Below are 15935 nucleotides of genomic sequence, written 5' to 3'. Positions count from 1 at the left end.
AGTTCTCTCCACCAAAACAAGCTTCTTGCCTCTCCCTATTCATTATAAAAAGATAGAAGCCATGGAGGCTGGCACTCTGAAACAAAACTAAAGTGTCTGAGAGCTGACACTATAAAGTGTCTGCAAGCTATAGAAGCTGGCAGCTTCCAAGTAAAATGAGTGAATATTAAAGAGGCAGACTGAGTGCCATAAGGTGCATCCTGCTCAGATGCATGCCATGCGTGTGTGTACTTGTGTGCAAAGTGATCTGAAAGAAGAGAGTTTTTTGTAGCTGTCCCTGAGCACCAGCGCAAAGCTGACTCTTGTTGACGAGGGGCCACCAAGGTGGTGACCATGAAGCATGTGCTGCACACAAGACTTCAGCAATCACCAGCCAGTCAGTCGTTCAGCTGCAACCACCCAGATCCCCGTTTTGACTTTCAAGTTGGGAACTTGGACCATCAAGCATTTTGGAGAAGTAGAGGCAAATAAGAGGTGGTACAGAATTAAGGTGTGTGGGCTTATACCAAGATGCAGTTACATGGAAAGAAAGTAGCTCAATAGTAAAATTCTGAAGTTGCTCTTTAAAGCTTAAGGGGAAAACTGAAAAACCTTTTCTTCAATTTGAGATTCTGACTTTTTACATTGTCTGCATTTATTTACCTTTCTCACCATCGTCTAGGCCACATCAGGGATGGGAATATTCTGCCCAAAGCTACCATTAAAACTCAAAAGTATTTATGTCGTTAGTGTTTGAAAATGATAAGTTTAGCACAAGGATGGTAACAAAGGTTAGAAAGCATGATAAAAATGAATTCACATGAAGTTTCAAATATCCATTGCAGCACAGTTTTGTTTTGGATCATTGAATTAAAGCGTGCTTGTTCTGTTTGAAAGAGCAACTATATTGGTTTAAGACAGATCATTACTTTATGTTGTTATCAGCAAGTTTTGATAGTTCAAATTATAAACAATTGGAAATTGCACAAACAATTTTGAGCATTTACATTTTAAATGCATCATTAGTTTCAGTGTTTGAAATATCTACAGCTAGAGTAATTGCTTCCTGCAGTTCTAAGCAATATATATATCAGCAAGGCTTAACAGTGATCCAGTTGGTCTTTCACACAGCTTTTATTGGTTTGTGTAAACATTTTATCACAAATATTTGAAGGAAAAACAAAATTATAAAGAAAGCAATTAGATTAACTGAAGCACACCACATCCAGTTTGATCTTGGTTTTAAGAAACATTGTTTTTCCATTTAATATCGTTGGCAGTATGTCAAGAACAAAAGAAATAAGGGATAAGGAATAAGAATTGCATGAAATCTGCCTTGAGGCAATTCCGCATTCAACTACAATTGGGGACTTGCTTTTTCTTTTTCAATTTTCTTTGGAAATAGTTGATGGGTAGAACCACATTAGGACATTCTGTTTGCCAATGACCTTGGATGGTACAGTTTACATTTGCTAAAAGTATGGCTGTAATCAATCATACTACTTGGAGGGATAAAAAGAAAACAGCTCATTGCAGCTATTGGCCTGTACTACAAACAACAGTTCTTTTTGTTTTGTTTTCCTTTTACGCAAGCAAATTAGACTTTTCTGGTAAAAGTCTAGGCTAAATAGATTCAATCCCTGTTGCGAAATGCCCATCAGTCATGACCTGTCGAGCACATGCTGTTCTCCTTCAACACAACCCATACTGCAAACTCCCTGCGAGTGCCATTTGTGTTGGTTTACACAGTTACATGCAGGCCATGTTTACATGTTTTCATAGCGACAAAGCATATCTGAGGTCCTTCAACCCATTGAAACTGCACTGACCAATCTACACTATCACTTTCCAGCGGTTGGCCCACAGCCTTGAATGTTATGACATTAAGGTGTTAGTGGAAAGACTCCCAGGGAGAGCATTAACTCAGAATTACAAGTGCAGTCAGATACCAACTCCAGTTACCAGCAAGCTATTGTGGACTCAGAATGTTGGTGCAAACATAGCATTTTGGAGAAAATAGAAAGAACTGGCAGCATCCGTGAAGTGAGAAACCAAGTTAACATTTCAAGTCTGGTACAAAAACAAGAACACAGTCTTAAGTCAAGTTGTGAAAGGGAAAAGGGAGTTTTTCCAGCAATTCCTGCTTTGGTTTGTGAAAGTGAGATGTTTGGTTCAACTTAGAAAGTAAGCAAGACATAAACATGACACAGTTGTGGGCAAATGTATGGGACTGGAGGAGAGATTGTAAGAAAAATGGAGAACAGACATAATTCAGTCGGTTTCTGAAATTATTGTTTTGCAAATTACCAAAGAAAATGATGTCTTGTTCCTCAAGTTTGTGTTGTGCTTCTTTGGAACATTACAGCAGACCCAGAACAAAAATGTTGAATCCAGAAATCGTTACATTACCTGCAGACAAAGGTCGGCTCACAGTCATCCTGAACAGGAGGGACTACATAAAGAAAGACACCAACACCTACCAACAGGTGGCGCTAGACCTGACCCCACAACTAGGAAACAAAATTACATATCTCCTAAGAAAATTACACAATTCCGGACAATTAAACAAGATAGAATTCCAGAAAATGAAACCTGACGGGACAAACACCCCACGATTCTACGGACTACCAAAAATCCATAAACCAGAAGCCCCCCTTACACCTATAGTCTCACTACCCGGAACACCAATTTACAGACTGGCTAAAGAACTGCATACAAGACTGAAATACCTCGTAGAAGAGTCACAGCACTCCATCCACTCCACCCAGGAATTCCTAAAAAGTACCAAAAACACCAAAATAGAGGAAGACGAAGCAATGATCTCATTTGACGTAACAGCACTGTTCACCTCCATCAACATTGACCTGGCAAAGGAAACACTTATCATACTTTTAGAAGAGACCATCACACACACACCAACCACCATCAATCACATTACCAACGAAAACATCATGAAGCTAGTGGACCTGTGCCTCACCACCCACTTCACCTTCAACAACATAGTCTACAAACAAACCAACGGCACACCCGTGGGATCTCCGCTATCAGGATTCATAGCAGAAGTAGTAATGCAAAAACTAAAACAAATAGCCCTACCAACCATCAAACCAAAAATCTGGGTCCGCTACGTAGATGACACCTTTGTCATCACAAAACGAAACAAGATAGAAGAGCCATTTAACATCATCAACAACACCCTCACAGGCGTAAAGTTCACCAAGGAGGAAGAAACCGTCAACAAACTCGCATTTCCTGGACGTCACAGTCGAAAGAAAGGACAACAGAGAACTACAAACCTGCGTGTACAGAAAACCGACAAACACTGACCAAATACTTAACTACACCAGCAACCATCCCAATACACAAACAAAGCTGTATCAGAACACTATATTCCAATGAGCACCACAAACTGCAGCACAGGTGAACTTCGGAAAACAGAGGAGAACCACCTACACAACATATTCAAGAAGAACGGATACTCAAAAAATACAGTGCACAGATTTCTCAAGAACAAACCACGACAAGCTGACCAAACACAGCCAGAAACCCTAACCACCTTACCATACATCAAAGAAATCTCAGAAATGATAGCCAGACTACTAAGACCCCTCGGAATCCTAGTAGCAACAAACCCACCAACCCTCTCAAACAAAAACTAACAAACTTAAAAGACCCAGTATAACCCATGGACAAAACCAACGTCATCTACAAAATTCCATGCAAGGACTGCCACAAACACTTCGTAGGACAAACAGGAAGAAAGTTAGCCACCAGGATACATGAACACCAGCTAGCCACAAAAAAACACTTTTCTCTCTCCCTCGTAGCCCTGCACACGGATGAAACAAACCACCATTTTGACTGGGACAACACCACTATCCTGGGACAGGCTAAGCAAAGACATGCCAGAGAATTCCCAGAGGCCTGGCACTCCAACCATAATGCCATAAACAAACACACAGATCTAGATGCCATCTATCAACCCCTCAGAAAACTAACAGGAAATGACATCACCACAAACCCCAGGAACCCCATCTAGGAGAAAGATATAAATAGAAAGCAGGAGACAAGAGCTTCGCTTCACTTGGAGGTCGCCACTGATGATGTTACCTTGCCAAGTAATGAAACGTCTGGATATCAAACCTACAGCTCAGCGAGCAAACCTACAACCTAGAAATCATTGTCTGTCCTCCATTTATCTTACATTCTCTTGTACACCCACTTCACCGACAGCTATGTCATGCTTGTTTCTTGTTCACTTTGCATCCCAATTCTGATAAAGAGTCACCGAAGAGTCAAAATATTAACTCTCTTTTCTTCCACAGATGCTGCCAGACCTGTTGAGTTTTGCCAGCAATTTCTAGTTTTGTTTCAAATCTCCCACATGCACAGTTCTTTGTTTTGTTATAGGATTAATTCTCTCCTTTTATACTCCTTTTTACATCTCTTTTTTGTTCTCTTGACCATTTAGACCATATCTATAGTATCTGCCCCCTTGCACTTCCTCTGGTTCTATCAAAGGTAAAAATAAGAATCTATTTTCCAACACCTTTTCAGTTCTGAAGGAAGTCATACCAGATTCGAAACATTAGCTCTGTTTCTCTCTTGGCAGATGCTGCCAGACCTGCTGAGTTTCTCTGGCATTCTGTGTTTTTCAGATTTCCAGCATCCATCATACTTTGCTTTCAGCAAAATGCTGATGCTTCCATTGGGAAAAAAAAATGAGGAGAGAGAATTGGCCTTGCATTCTTACCTTCCCTTAACTAGTATTCGTGCAAAATAGTTTAGATGGTCTTCTAAATATAAAGGAAAGAGACAGGCTAGATACATCATCTGTCCCTCTGCAGTTCAACATTCTTAAATGATGGTAAATTAAACTAATCAAAGAGAGAAAGGAAAGGAATGAAAAATGAATGAAGACACCAATTGCTGAGGCAAAGAAAGAAAAACAATGTATATTTGGTGCTTTTGATATATAAAATGCAGAATCAAAAAATGTGGTGCTGGAAAAGCATAGCCGGTCAGGCAGCATTCTAGGAGCAGGAGAATCGACATGATGAAGACCTTATGCTTGAAATGTCAACTATCCTGCTCCTCGGATGCTGCCTGACCAGTTGCCCTTTTCCAGCACCACTCATTTTGACTCTGATCTCCAGCATCTGCAGTCCTCACTTTCTCCTATATATAAAATGTAGTCTTGCTATCTACTCGGATCCTTATTGCCCTTTCTTATGTATTTATCTTCTCCCAAAGATTTGTTACTTAGCACTGATGCATTTGACAATATTGCTCACCTATAATTGATGAAACATGAACATTTACTCAGATGTTTACTTGTTTACGAACGTAGACACACTGATGAGGGCACAGATCTCTTTCATTTGGCTGCCACAGTCTTCAGGTTTGTAGATGCTGCTCGTGCCGTCAGTTGTCACGGTCACACTGGATGGAATTAAAGACAATGAAGAAAGCGTGGAACCTGCTTTAAGGGATAATATCAATGATATTTGTCAGCAGCCGAGCTTGTTTATAATGCTTTCTAATAGTGAAACAACCATCTGAAACACTAGTTATGGATGAATGCCCACTTGGTTAGGATTCTGGATGGCTGCAAACCCTCATGGTGCTGTATTCCAACAGGTATTAGCATTTTCATTTTTCTTAGAGAATGATCAATAAACAGATTCTTCCTTTTGTTGGTTGTTTAATAAGCTGACTTTAGTCCAGATAACAACACAGACACTAGCTATATTGAGTAAAACCAAATCCAGAGGAGTAAAGGGATTCTTCTCTTTCTACTCCTGATGTTTGTTATAATTGAATTTGATTTTTTTAAAACGATGAGGTTTCTTTCCAATTTAGTGCAAACTTGACCTTTGAGACCACCAGCAGTTTGAAGAGAATTTGGATGAAACAAGGTCTCATGCAGAACTGCACTCTCCCAAATCTTTTACTTCATACATATCTTAAGTAAATTAATACCACTTTGCAAGGCTCAAGAAAATAGCTAAGAAATGTTTACATTTTCATAGTTGGGGCAGAAGGTTTAATAAGCATGAACGTAGAGGAAGGTACTCAGTCTGTGGTATTTCAGTGGTTGTGGATGATTTCTTAATGCAAACAGCTCTATGCTCTGTGACTGATGAGCAAATAATTCACTGTAAAATGTGATTTAATTCTTCACAGTTGTTCCTGATCTTCAAAACAAAACAAAAAAAACCCTGTAATCCAGGGATTTTCTCATGCTGTCGGTGCTGGGACTGTAGGATCGCTGAGAAACCAACACATACAGTTAGCATCAAAGATGAATTTTAAAGAATCTATGTGGAAGATCTGCAGGAATTACAGATACTTTGCTTTCACTAGAGCTATTAATTAACTGCTGCAATTAATGAATTTAGGTTAGATTCTCTACAGTGTGGAAATGGGCCTTTCGGCCCAACAGGTCCACACCGACCCTCCGAAGAGTAGCCCACCCAGACCCATTTCCCTCTGACTAATGCACCTAACACTATGGGCAATTTAGCATGGCCAATTCACCTGACCTGCACATCTTTGGATCATGGGAGGAAACCCACGCAGACATAGGGAGAATGTGCAAACTCCACACAGACAGATGCCCAACACAGGGAATGAGCCAAGGTCCCTGGCGCTATGAGGCAGCAGTGCTAACCACTGAGCCACCTGCCGCCCATATTTGTTGTTTTGACATGATATATTTTCATGCTTCATTGAACAAAGAACAAAAATAATGAGTTAAAACCTTTTTTTTTTACTTAAACCATGTTCTATTACCTTTTTTTGGAGGATTTCATGTCAGAAGGCCTGGTAATTTCTCTCACCCAAAACTCTGGGATTACCATTAACTAGAAACTTTACTTTAAACCATACAAATACTGTGGCTATATGAGAATTCAGCAATGAAAAGTATACCTTCTGACTGTCTAGTGCCTGTTCACCATCTACAAAGTACATACCAGGAGCATGTTGGAATACTCCATAATTACCTGGACAAATGCAGCTCCAGCAATGCACAAGAGGCTTGACACCAACCAGGATAAAACTGCCTTGTTGATTGGCATCCAACTCACCAGCTTAACCTTTCAAACAAGGACAGGATTTATACAATTAATGGATGGACTCTGGGTAGTGTTGTAGAACAGATAGATCTAGGGGTTCAGATACATAATTCTTTAAAATTTGCATCACAGATAGACTGGGTTTTTAAGGATGCATTTAGCACACTTGCTTTCATTTCTCACTCCTTTGAACATAAGGGTTGGGATGTCATTTTGAGGTTGTACAGGATGTTGGTGAGGCCTCTTCTGGAGTACTGTGTGCCGTTCTGGTCACTCTGTTATATGAAGGATATTACTGTTCAGAAAATATTTACCAGCATGTTGCCAGGAATGAAGGGTTTGATAGGCTGGAGAGACTGGCACTTTTTTCACTGGAGTGTAGGTGAAATAACTGCACAGAGGCTGGGTTCCATCACCAAGTCACCCTTTATTTACTAGTGCACAGTACACTGGCTGTGACCAACAGTCACATTTTGCTCCTCAGTGACTGCCTTATCCCATGTGGAGTCCAATTGAAGTTTGACCCTTCATGTTTTGAAGCTACCCAAGATTACAGGTATCTCTGAGACATGCTCCCACTGCATACTGAGATCCAAGCTGAGTGCCATGCACTGCCACATGTGCATGCTCAACCTCCCTCTCCATCCGCACTGCCTCACATAAATTCAAAGCTGTCCTCACCCCCAGTTCCACTTCATTCATTCTCTTCCTATCAGGTGAAAGGAACAACAATCCTTTCTTATATGAGCAGTTTATATGTTCTCCCCGTGTCTGCTTTGGTTTCCTCCGGGTGCTCTGGTTTCCTCCCACAATCCAAAGAGTGTGGGTTAGACAGATTAGCCACAGGAAAGGCAGGGTTACAGGTTAGGTGGGGGGATGTTCTTCAGAGGGTCCATGTAGGCTTGATGGGTCGAATGGCCAGTTTCCAGACCAAAGGAGTTCTAAATCACTAAGACGTAATGAAGGTGAACAAGCCGAAAGATTATTACAGAATTCCCAGAGAAAAAAATCAGGAATGCCCTCTTCAAGGAGGGCATTCCAGAACGAGGAGTCCCAGTGAACGAACCACTCAAATAAAAGCAAAATACTGCAGATGCTGGAAATCTGAAAAATAAATAGGAAGTGCTGAAGAAACTTTCAGCATCAGGAACAAAGTGAAATAGGGATAACATTTTGAGTCCAGTATTTTTTAGAACTCATGCACAGGGGAATACTTCTATCTGCAAGTTCCCCTGAAAGCCACACACTATCTTGTTTCGGAAATATATCACTGTTCCTACTGGGTTAAGTTTCTGGAACTCCATCCCAATAACATGGTTAGATATTTGCACCTAGGGAATGCAGCAGATCAAGACAGCTGTTCACCACCACATTCTCAAGGGCAAATCCCAGCCTTGCCAGGGACACTCCTGTTCCATGAAAGAATAAGAATGATGCATCCTCAAGTGAGAGTGGGGAGTTCTTCCAGAAGTTTGACACAGCTCCACTGTTGTCCTGACCCCTTCAGGAATTAATGCTAGTTTTGCCAGTGACACTCTTATCCCATGATAACAATTAACTGAAAAATAAGCAACAGTAAAATCTGGGACACAGATGCTGCCAAACCTGCTGGGTTTCTCCAGCACATTCAGTTTTTGTTACAATAAAAGCTGGAATTTGCCTCATTAATTCGAGTCTAATTCCAATTTGGTTAATACATTTGCCTGGAAAGTCGCTTTAGCTATTGTGTCTGGCCTATATATAATAGAATATTCCTGAGGTGCTTCATTCTGCCAGTGCTTCCTAAAATCTGGCCAATCAGCCACTTAATATCCTGTTGTGTTGCAGAGGAATTTTCAAAGACTAGTCTACAAACATTCTTTAATCTTTTACTATTCCATCTCCTTCGGGTTTCAGTCACTGTGTTTTCTAATAAGTTGATATTCTCCACTGATTGATGTGCCACCTTTTGTAAATTTGTCCATAGTAACATGCAATTTTTCAGTGATCAGTCAAGTGCTGACCCTCTTCAAATCTTTTTAAATCCTATCAATTCATGTTACATATTTTAACATTCTTACACAGCTTTGTGTCATCAGTAAAACTAAAATCGTTTTCTTTAATCTGCACCATGAAGGAAGCTGCTAAAGATGATTAGCAGCAAAAATAGAAACTAGTTTAACTTATTTTTTTGTGTTTTTTTTCCTAAGTGTTTGAAGTGGGAAATGTATCTAATGTCAAAATGTGGCCCCATATGCTGTAATTACTGTGTGCTATAATTTGCAGAAAAGTAAATCAATTTGATTGGCAGTGGAGAGAACCAAAACCATTACCAGAGGTAATGCTTTTAGAATGAGCTCTGTTATGCCAGCTGCATAGTAAAGATAATTATATCAATTATCTTATTCCTAAGCACAAAAATAATTCACACATTAAAGTGCACAATCATTCATGAACAGTGGCTTACTAAGCGCTGTGGTGTACTCTCCAATGTGCATACAGTCACAGGGGGTATATTGAGAAGTTTATAACACAGAAGTTTACAACACAGAAGTAGGGCATTCTATCCATCATTTCCATTCTGGTCAACAAAGATTTGACATCATTAAATCCATTTTCCAGCTTTTGGCTGATAGCCCTGGAAGTTATGGTAATGCAAGTGAATTTCTAAATACCACTGAAATGTTATGAGAATTTCTGACTCAATCACTGCCTCAGGCAGTGAATTCTAGATTCCAGTAACATTGACTGAAACAATTTGTCTTCTTAGATTTCAGGAGAGAGGTAGAATGCTATGTTTCCTGATTGTTGACCCCTCTACCAATGGAGAAAGAGAATTCTTAACCACTCTATTTATGATAGATATATGTCAGATTATATTTATCAGGTCCCCTTTCAGCTTTCACTGCTCCAAGGAAACTGAATCCAGCCTATCAATCAAAGAACCCTTAGAAAGGAAGGGTACTCCAAGTAGGTATTCAAGCTTATCTTATTACTCCTAACCCTAATCCTAACCCTGGCTGAACTGTCTAAAGACCATAACACCTCTTTCATGTCAACTCAGTAGAGCTGTCAACTTCCTGACTATTTCAAAAAATTATGCATCTCCACCTTAAATGATCTCAGTGATCTAACCTCCATGGCTCTCTGGGGTAGTGAATTCCAAATATTCACTGTGCTCAATTTTAAATGAGTGTCCCCTTAGTTTGTAACTGTGTCCCCTCATCTGAGATTCTGCCATGAGTGGAAACATGTTCTCAATTTCTGTCAGTCACCCCGAGAATTGTCCATGTTTCAATAAGATGCTTCATGCTTCTAGATTCTAATTAATAAAGATCTAAGCTATTTAGCTATTCCTGAGAAGTTAACCCCTTCAACGCAGAAATTAACCTAGTGAATCACTTTTGAACTGCATCCATTGCCAATATATTCTTTTTTAAATATTAGACCAAAACTGTACAAAAAAAAACCAAGAAAATTTACAGACCAGGAACAGGCCCTTCGGCCCTCCAAGCCTAAGCCGATCCAAATCCACAGTCTAAACCTGTTGTCCAATTCCAAAGCAACTGCATCCCTCTGCTCTGTCCAGATGCACCTAAAATGAATATACTGTGCCTACCTCTGCTGGCAACATTGTTCATAATGTACATAATGTATAACTCAACTCATAGTTATCCAGTTTACAATAATTGTGAATGGCCACCCTTCATATCTAGGGCTTTTCTAGTGCTTGTAAATGAGTGTGCTGTCTATCTGGTCTACCAGAATAATTTACTTTATGCTGCCTATGTTAATGTATGTGTTCAGTGTCAAATTTTAACAGCCAGACTGGCTCAGTTGATAGTATGCCTCCTCCGAGCTGGAAGGCCTTGTGTTCATGTCATGCATCAGAATTTGTTTGTCATAGAAGCAGTTCTCACAAACCAGTTCAACTTATTATTTATTCTTTAATATCTCCAAAATGTCATGCCATACTTCAAGGGAGAAGAGAGTATGAAGGTCAGTAAAACAATCAGAGTACCAAACACAGGTACAAATGGATGGAGCTATTCAGCCTTGGTGTGCAAGGTGTTGAGGGGTCTAAAGAAGGATTCCTGAGAGGGGCCACTGAAGGCCTCACAAGCAGACTCAATGTTATATTTTCATGGAGCTAGAAGAAGCAAGAGTGCTCCTCTTGTCTTCATAAGGTAACCATGGACCATTTGCCAGTCTCAATTTATTTTCCGTTCATAACTCCCCATTTTAGGTGTCAGTCAGACTTGTCCCACAGAAACTAAAAGATGCAGGTCTAATTTCCATTCCATATTGAGCTAGATTATCTCAGCAGCTTTATCAAGCTACCCATCTCTAACACCACTTTCCTATTGTCTACCTTTGTAAGACAGCCTTCACATAGTGTACTTCTATGCATCAGCATGTAACTTAAACCAAATGAACTCAGACTTGGATGAAGAGAGTGAATTTGGATGTATCTGTTTAATTCCAATATTTTAATGGAACACTCACAGTAAGCAAGAAGACACAAGCTAGTTTACATTCCTTTCTTGTGAGATGTCACAACAGTGATAAAGCATAGAGCATTGGTTTTCAAATTTCATTATCTAATTTTAATATCTGGGATTAGAATTACTATACCATAGCATGGTTTTGACTAGGTAATGTTAGGGTCAATTAAATTTCTAACAAGCTTTATTCACCTTTAATTATTAGTTTAAATATGATGGATAGGATTCCCATACATTGCCTGTAATATTGGCATCAGCTAAGGGGTGGGTGGGGATATGGTGGTCTGGGCTGTTTTTGATGCTATCTCACAAAAACATACTTAGCAGATGCATGTAAAATCCAGCTCAACTTCAACGGTAGTTTATATAAGCTGTGAGATAGTTTAGTGCCATACTTTTTATCCTTCGGTCATAGTTGAGCCCTTTTTTGAAAATAAATTGATCTTGTCCCAAACTCAAAATTCTTGACATTGAATTGATGATATGGATTCTTTCTTCCCATTCCTATTCCCCACACAGTTTCACATTTCTAGCCTTTTCTATAAATTCATTACAAATTGCTCGTCATCAATTCAATTTTTTCCACAAAAATCTGTAAAATCGAATGAAATTTGTGTATTTTGAAGATTAAATTCCTGTTTTAATCATTTTCCCTAGGAGCTGTGTGAATCTCCTCGGCTATTTGTCGATGGAATCAGTTCACATGATCTGAATCAAGGACAGTTGGGGAATTGCTGGTTTGTGGCTGCTTGTTCCTGTTTAGCCCTGAGGGACAATCTGTGGCAAAAGGTGAGGGTGCATCATTTTCATCAGTTCTGATGTCTTGATCATTTTTAAAACTTTTGACACCAGCAGGATTGCTTTACCACATGCTTACTTATCTTATTTCATTGTAGGTGATTCTGACAGTTTTGCTAAATGCACTGAACCAATTTTGACCGACATTAGATGTGATCCTGTAATTGGACAACATTTGACGATCAATCCTGAATGTGGAAGGAATCACACTGACAACCAATTTAGGATCGTCAGTCTGCCTTTTTGTGAGGTGCACTTGTGTGCACTGGAGGCTACACATAATGAATACACCGGTACAAATTATTTTAAGGCAGAAAGAACATGCATATGCTCTGCCCTTATTTTAACAAAATTTTCAACAAAACAGTTAAGAACCATTTGCTGGTTCATTTCTCAGCGCGATGTCCCAATCAGGGTCAACTTGCCTGCATTAAAGTTTGAACAACACCTAGCTATTAATGGCGAATCAGCATTAATAGGTACATCTGTATGCCGGCACCTCTATCAATCAGAAATCACTCACCGAAGGTCAGCAGTCTCCTCTCATGCAGTATCAATATTAATTTTTCTTTTGAATTGGGATATAGGGCCAAAGGCAAGTACTTGGAATTAGACCACAGATTAGCCATGATCACATTGAATTGTGGAACAGGCTCAGGGGCTGAATGGCCAATTCCTGTTCCTAGGTTTCTAAGATTCGAGGTGAAGAAGCTTCAACACAATGTCTTCTTTCAGTAATCCTCATGTTCTGCATGACCAAATAACTAATTGTTATAACTAATTAGAGGCATCAAAATTCTATACATTTCCCAGTAGTGAGGCCATTAAATCTATTCCCCAATAGCAAAATTATCAATGCAAATTTGCAACTGAATTAGATACTTTGACTGACAGTATACTTAATCAGAACTGTTACAACTAAACACAACCTTTTGTGTAAAACTTTTTTTCTGAATTCTTTTTAAAGTAAGATAAACTTCCAATGCTCTAGTTTTGTCAGATTGTGCTTTAAAAGTTGAACTTTTTTGTCTTTTGTACTGTTCATATACTATGGAGAACTTTCTATTAGATGGCACAATCACTAGTTTTAAATTATTAATTCCTCACACCCATCAACCTGTTTCATTTTACTCAGTACATTCTCTCCTCTCACATTCAGTATTGAATGTGTATTGATGCAATTCTGGAGAATACGGTTGTTAAATGCTGTGCTTCTCTCAAACTCTGCCTCGTTCCTTATTTATTTCTTGTGCTTGGAGTCACGTTTATATGAAGCAAGTGCCAGCCTGCCAGGTTTCCTGTTGCCAACAAAGAGCTGACCAGTCCTTGGCTGTTAAACTCTCACAGTGCTGAAAAGACCACCATCATAGCCTGAAGCCTGCGGAAGTGATTATAGCAGAAGAAGATGCCAAGGAACTCTTCTAGGGACCTACATTCCCCCACACTCCCATCTGACTTACATGTGGAAAGAGATTGGCGTTGGGTTGACAAGGTGCTCGTGATTCATATCCATATTCCCCACTGTCCTGCTTTAAATATTTTCTAAGCAACCTGTTCAGACATATTACTGTACACCTTGGAGCTGATGTGACTGGAACCCAGGTCTCCTGGCCTTAAAGACAGAGACACTGCCACTGCACTTCAAGAGCCCTAAAATCTTGATTGTAAAGAGAAATCTAGCCTACTCTGTCATTCTTCCCCCACATACAAAGTCTTACAGATGAGTTTCGAGCGTGTGATGCTGGAAAAGCACACCAGGTCAGGCAGCATCTGAGGAGCAGGAAAATCGATGTTTCGAGCATAAGCCCTTCATCAGGATGTTGCCTGACCTGCTGTGCTTTCCCAGCAACAGACTCTCGACTCTGATCTCCAGCATCTGCAGTCCTCACTTTCTCCCCTACACATGAGTTTGCTCATTGAAATGATGTTGTGAATATGCACAAGGTAATCCTCTTCCTGAAGCTTTTACTGTTGTCATTTGCAGGTAATTCCAGATTGGAAGAAACAGGACTGGAGCCCAAAAAAGCCAAATAATTATGCTGGCATCTTCCACTTTCGATTTTGGCGCTTTGGTGAGTGGATAGATGTTGTGGTCGATGATCGCCTTCCAACAATGGATGAGAAACTCCTGTTTTGTCACTCTAGTTCTAAAGAGGAGTTCTGGAGTGCGCTCCTGGAGAAGGCATATGCAAAGTAAGATTATAGAAATATGTAATGTATAGAAATGGAACATAGAACATAGGGCAGCACAGTGGCTCAGTGGTTAGCACTGCTGCCTCAAAGCGCCAGGGACCCAGGTTCAATTCCAGCCTCAAGTGACTATTGCAGTTTCTTAGCATATTCCAAACCCGTGCAGATTAGGTAGACTGGCCATGCTAAATTACATGTAGTGTCCAGGGATGTGCAGGTCAAATGGATTACCTGTGGGAAAATTCAGGGTTACAGGAATAGAGTAGGGGGATGGGATTCTAATGATTTCTTCATAAAAAAAGGGAACAGCATGGTGGCTCAGTGGTTAGCACTGCTGCCTCACAGCACCAGGGACCCAGGTTCGATGCCAATCTTGGGCAACTGTCTGTGTGAAGTTTGCACATTCTCCCCGTGTCTTTATGGGTTTGCTTCGGATGCTCCGGTTTCCTCTCATAGTCTAAAGATGTGCAGGTTAGGTGAATTGGCCATGCTAAATTGCCCATAGTGTGGGTTAGGTGCATTAGTCAGAATAGTAGGGTAGGGGAATGAAGCTAGGTGGGTTACTCTTCAGATGGTCAGTGTGGACTTGTTGGGCCAAATGGCCTGTTTCCACACTATAGGGATTCTATGATAACATAGAAGAGTACAGCACAGGAATGGGGCCTTCAGCCCACAATGTTGTGCTGAACATGATGCCAAATTAGACTAATCCCTTCTGCCTTCCCTTAGCTCATATCCCTTTATTCCTTGCACATTCATGTGCTTATCTAAAGGTCTCTTAAATGCCCTATCATATCTGCTCCATCACTATTCTGGCAGTGCATTCCAGACTCCTACCACTCTCTGTGCAAAATACTTGCCCCTCATATCTCCTTTGAACATTCCCCCTCTCCCCTTAAATGCATTTCCCCTTGTATTAGACATTTCAACTCTGGGAAATAGATTCTGACAGCACTGACATCATTAACATCTTTGCATTTTCATTGAACAGCAGTACAGCACCAATGCATGGAGTCAGGCTTCGTGCTCCATTTGTGTCCACAGCTTGTTCTAGTGTCATCTGGCCAGCCTTCCAAAAAAAGAAATTCCCACCAGTCTCAAAATGAAATTTCAAACTTCCAAGACATTTTTTTTCAGGATGGCTTTATAGTGCCGGGAAAACATCCCATCTCTGCACTCCTAACCCAGGAGTGAAAATCTGTGTCAAATTTCCCAATCATAAAAGTTGATCACTTGCTCTATATCCAAGAGTGATTAACCTTAATTTAGCTTGGCTGTTGTGATACTTGGAGTGTTCTGCAATAATTGTTGAAAGAATTGACATCAACCTGTTCAATTTGTATCTGAGAGAGTTTCTTATTGATAGGCAAACCAATTGGTGGAGGAGGTTTTGTGGCACAGTGAT

General features: G+C 40.2%; 1 protein-coding gene across 5 annotated transcripts in view; it reads left to right on the top strand.

Annotated features, from left to right (window-relative positions):
• LOC122557343 (calpain-5-like) overlaps positions 1–15935 on the top strand; it is a 161294-nt gene that overhangs the window by 89159 nt on the left and 56200 nt on the right. For all 5 annotated transcript variants that reach the window (XM_087991939.1, XM_087991937.1, XM_087991941.1 and 2 more), the window contains 2 exons: positions 12200–12331; positions 14325–14533. In XM_087991939.1, the coding sequence (XP_087848065.1) occupies positions 12200–12331; positions 14325–14533 (341 nt within the window). The remainder of the gene's footprint in view (positions 1–12199; positions 12332–14324; positions 14534–15935) is intronic.

Source organism: Chiloscyllium plagiosum, unplaced genomic scaffold (genome assembly GCF_037043375.1).
Source record: "Chiloscyllium plagiosum isolate Xiang-an unplaced genomic scaffold, Cpla_swu_hap1 HiC_scaffold_11, whole genome shotgun sequence".
Classification (NCBI taxonomy): Eukaryota; Metazoa; Chordata; class Chondrichthyes; order Orectolobiformes; family Hemiscylliidae; genus Chiloscyllium; species Chiloscyllium plagiosum.
This window is presented reverse-complemented; position numbering and strand designations above follow the sequence as displayed.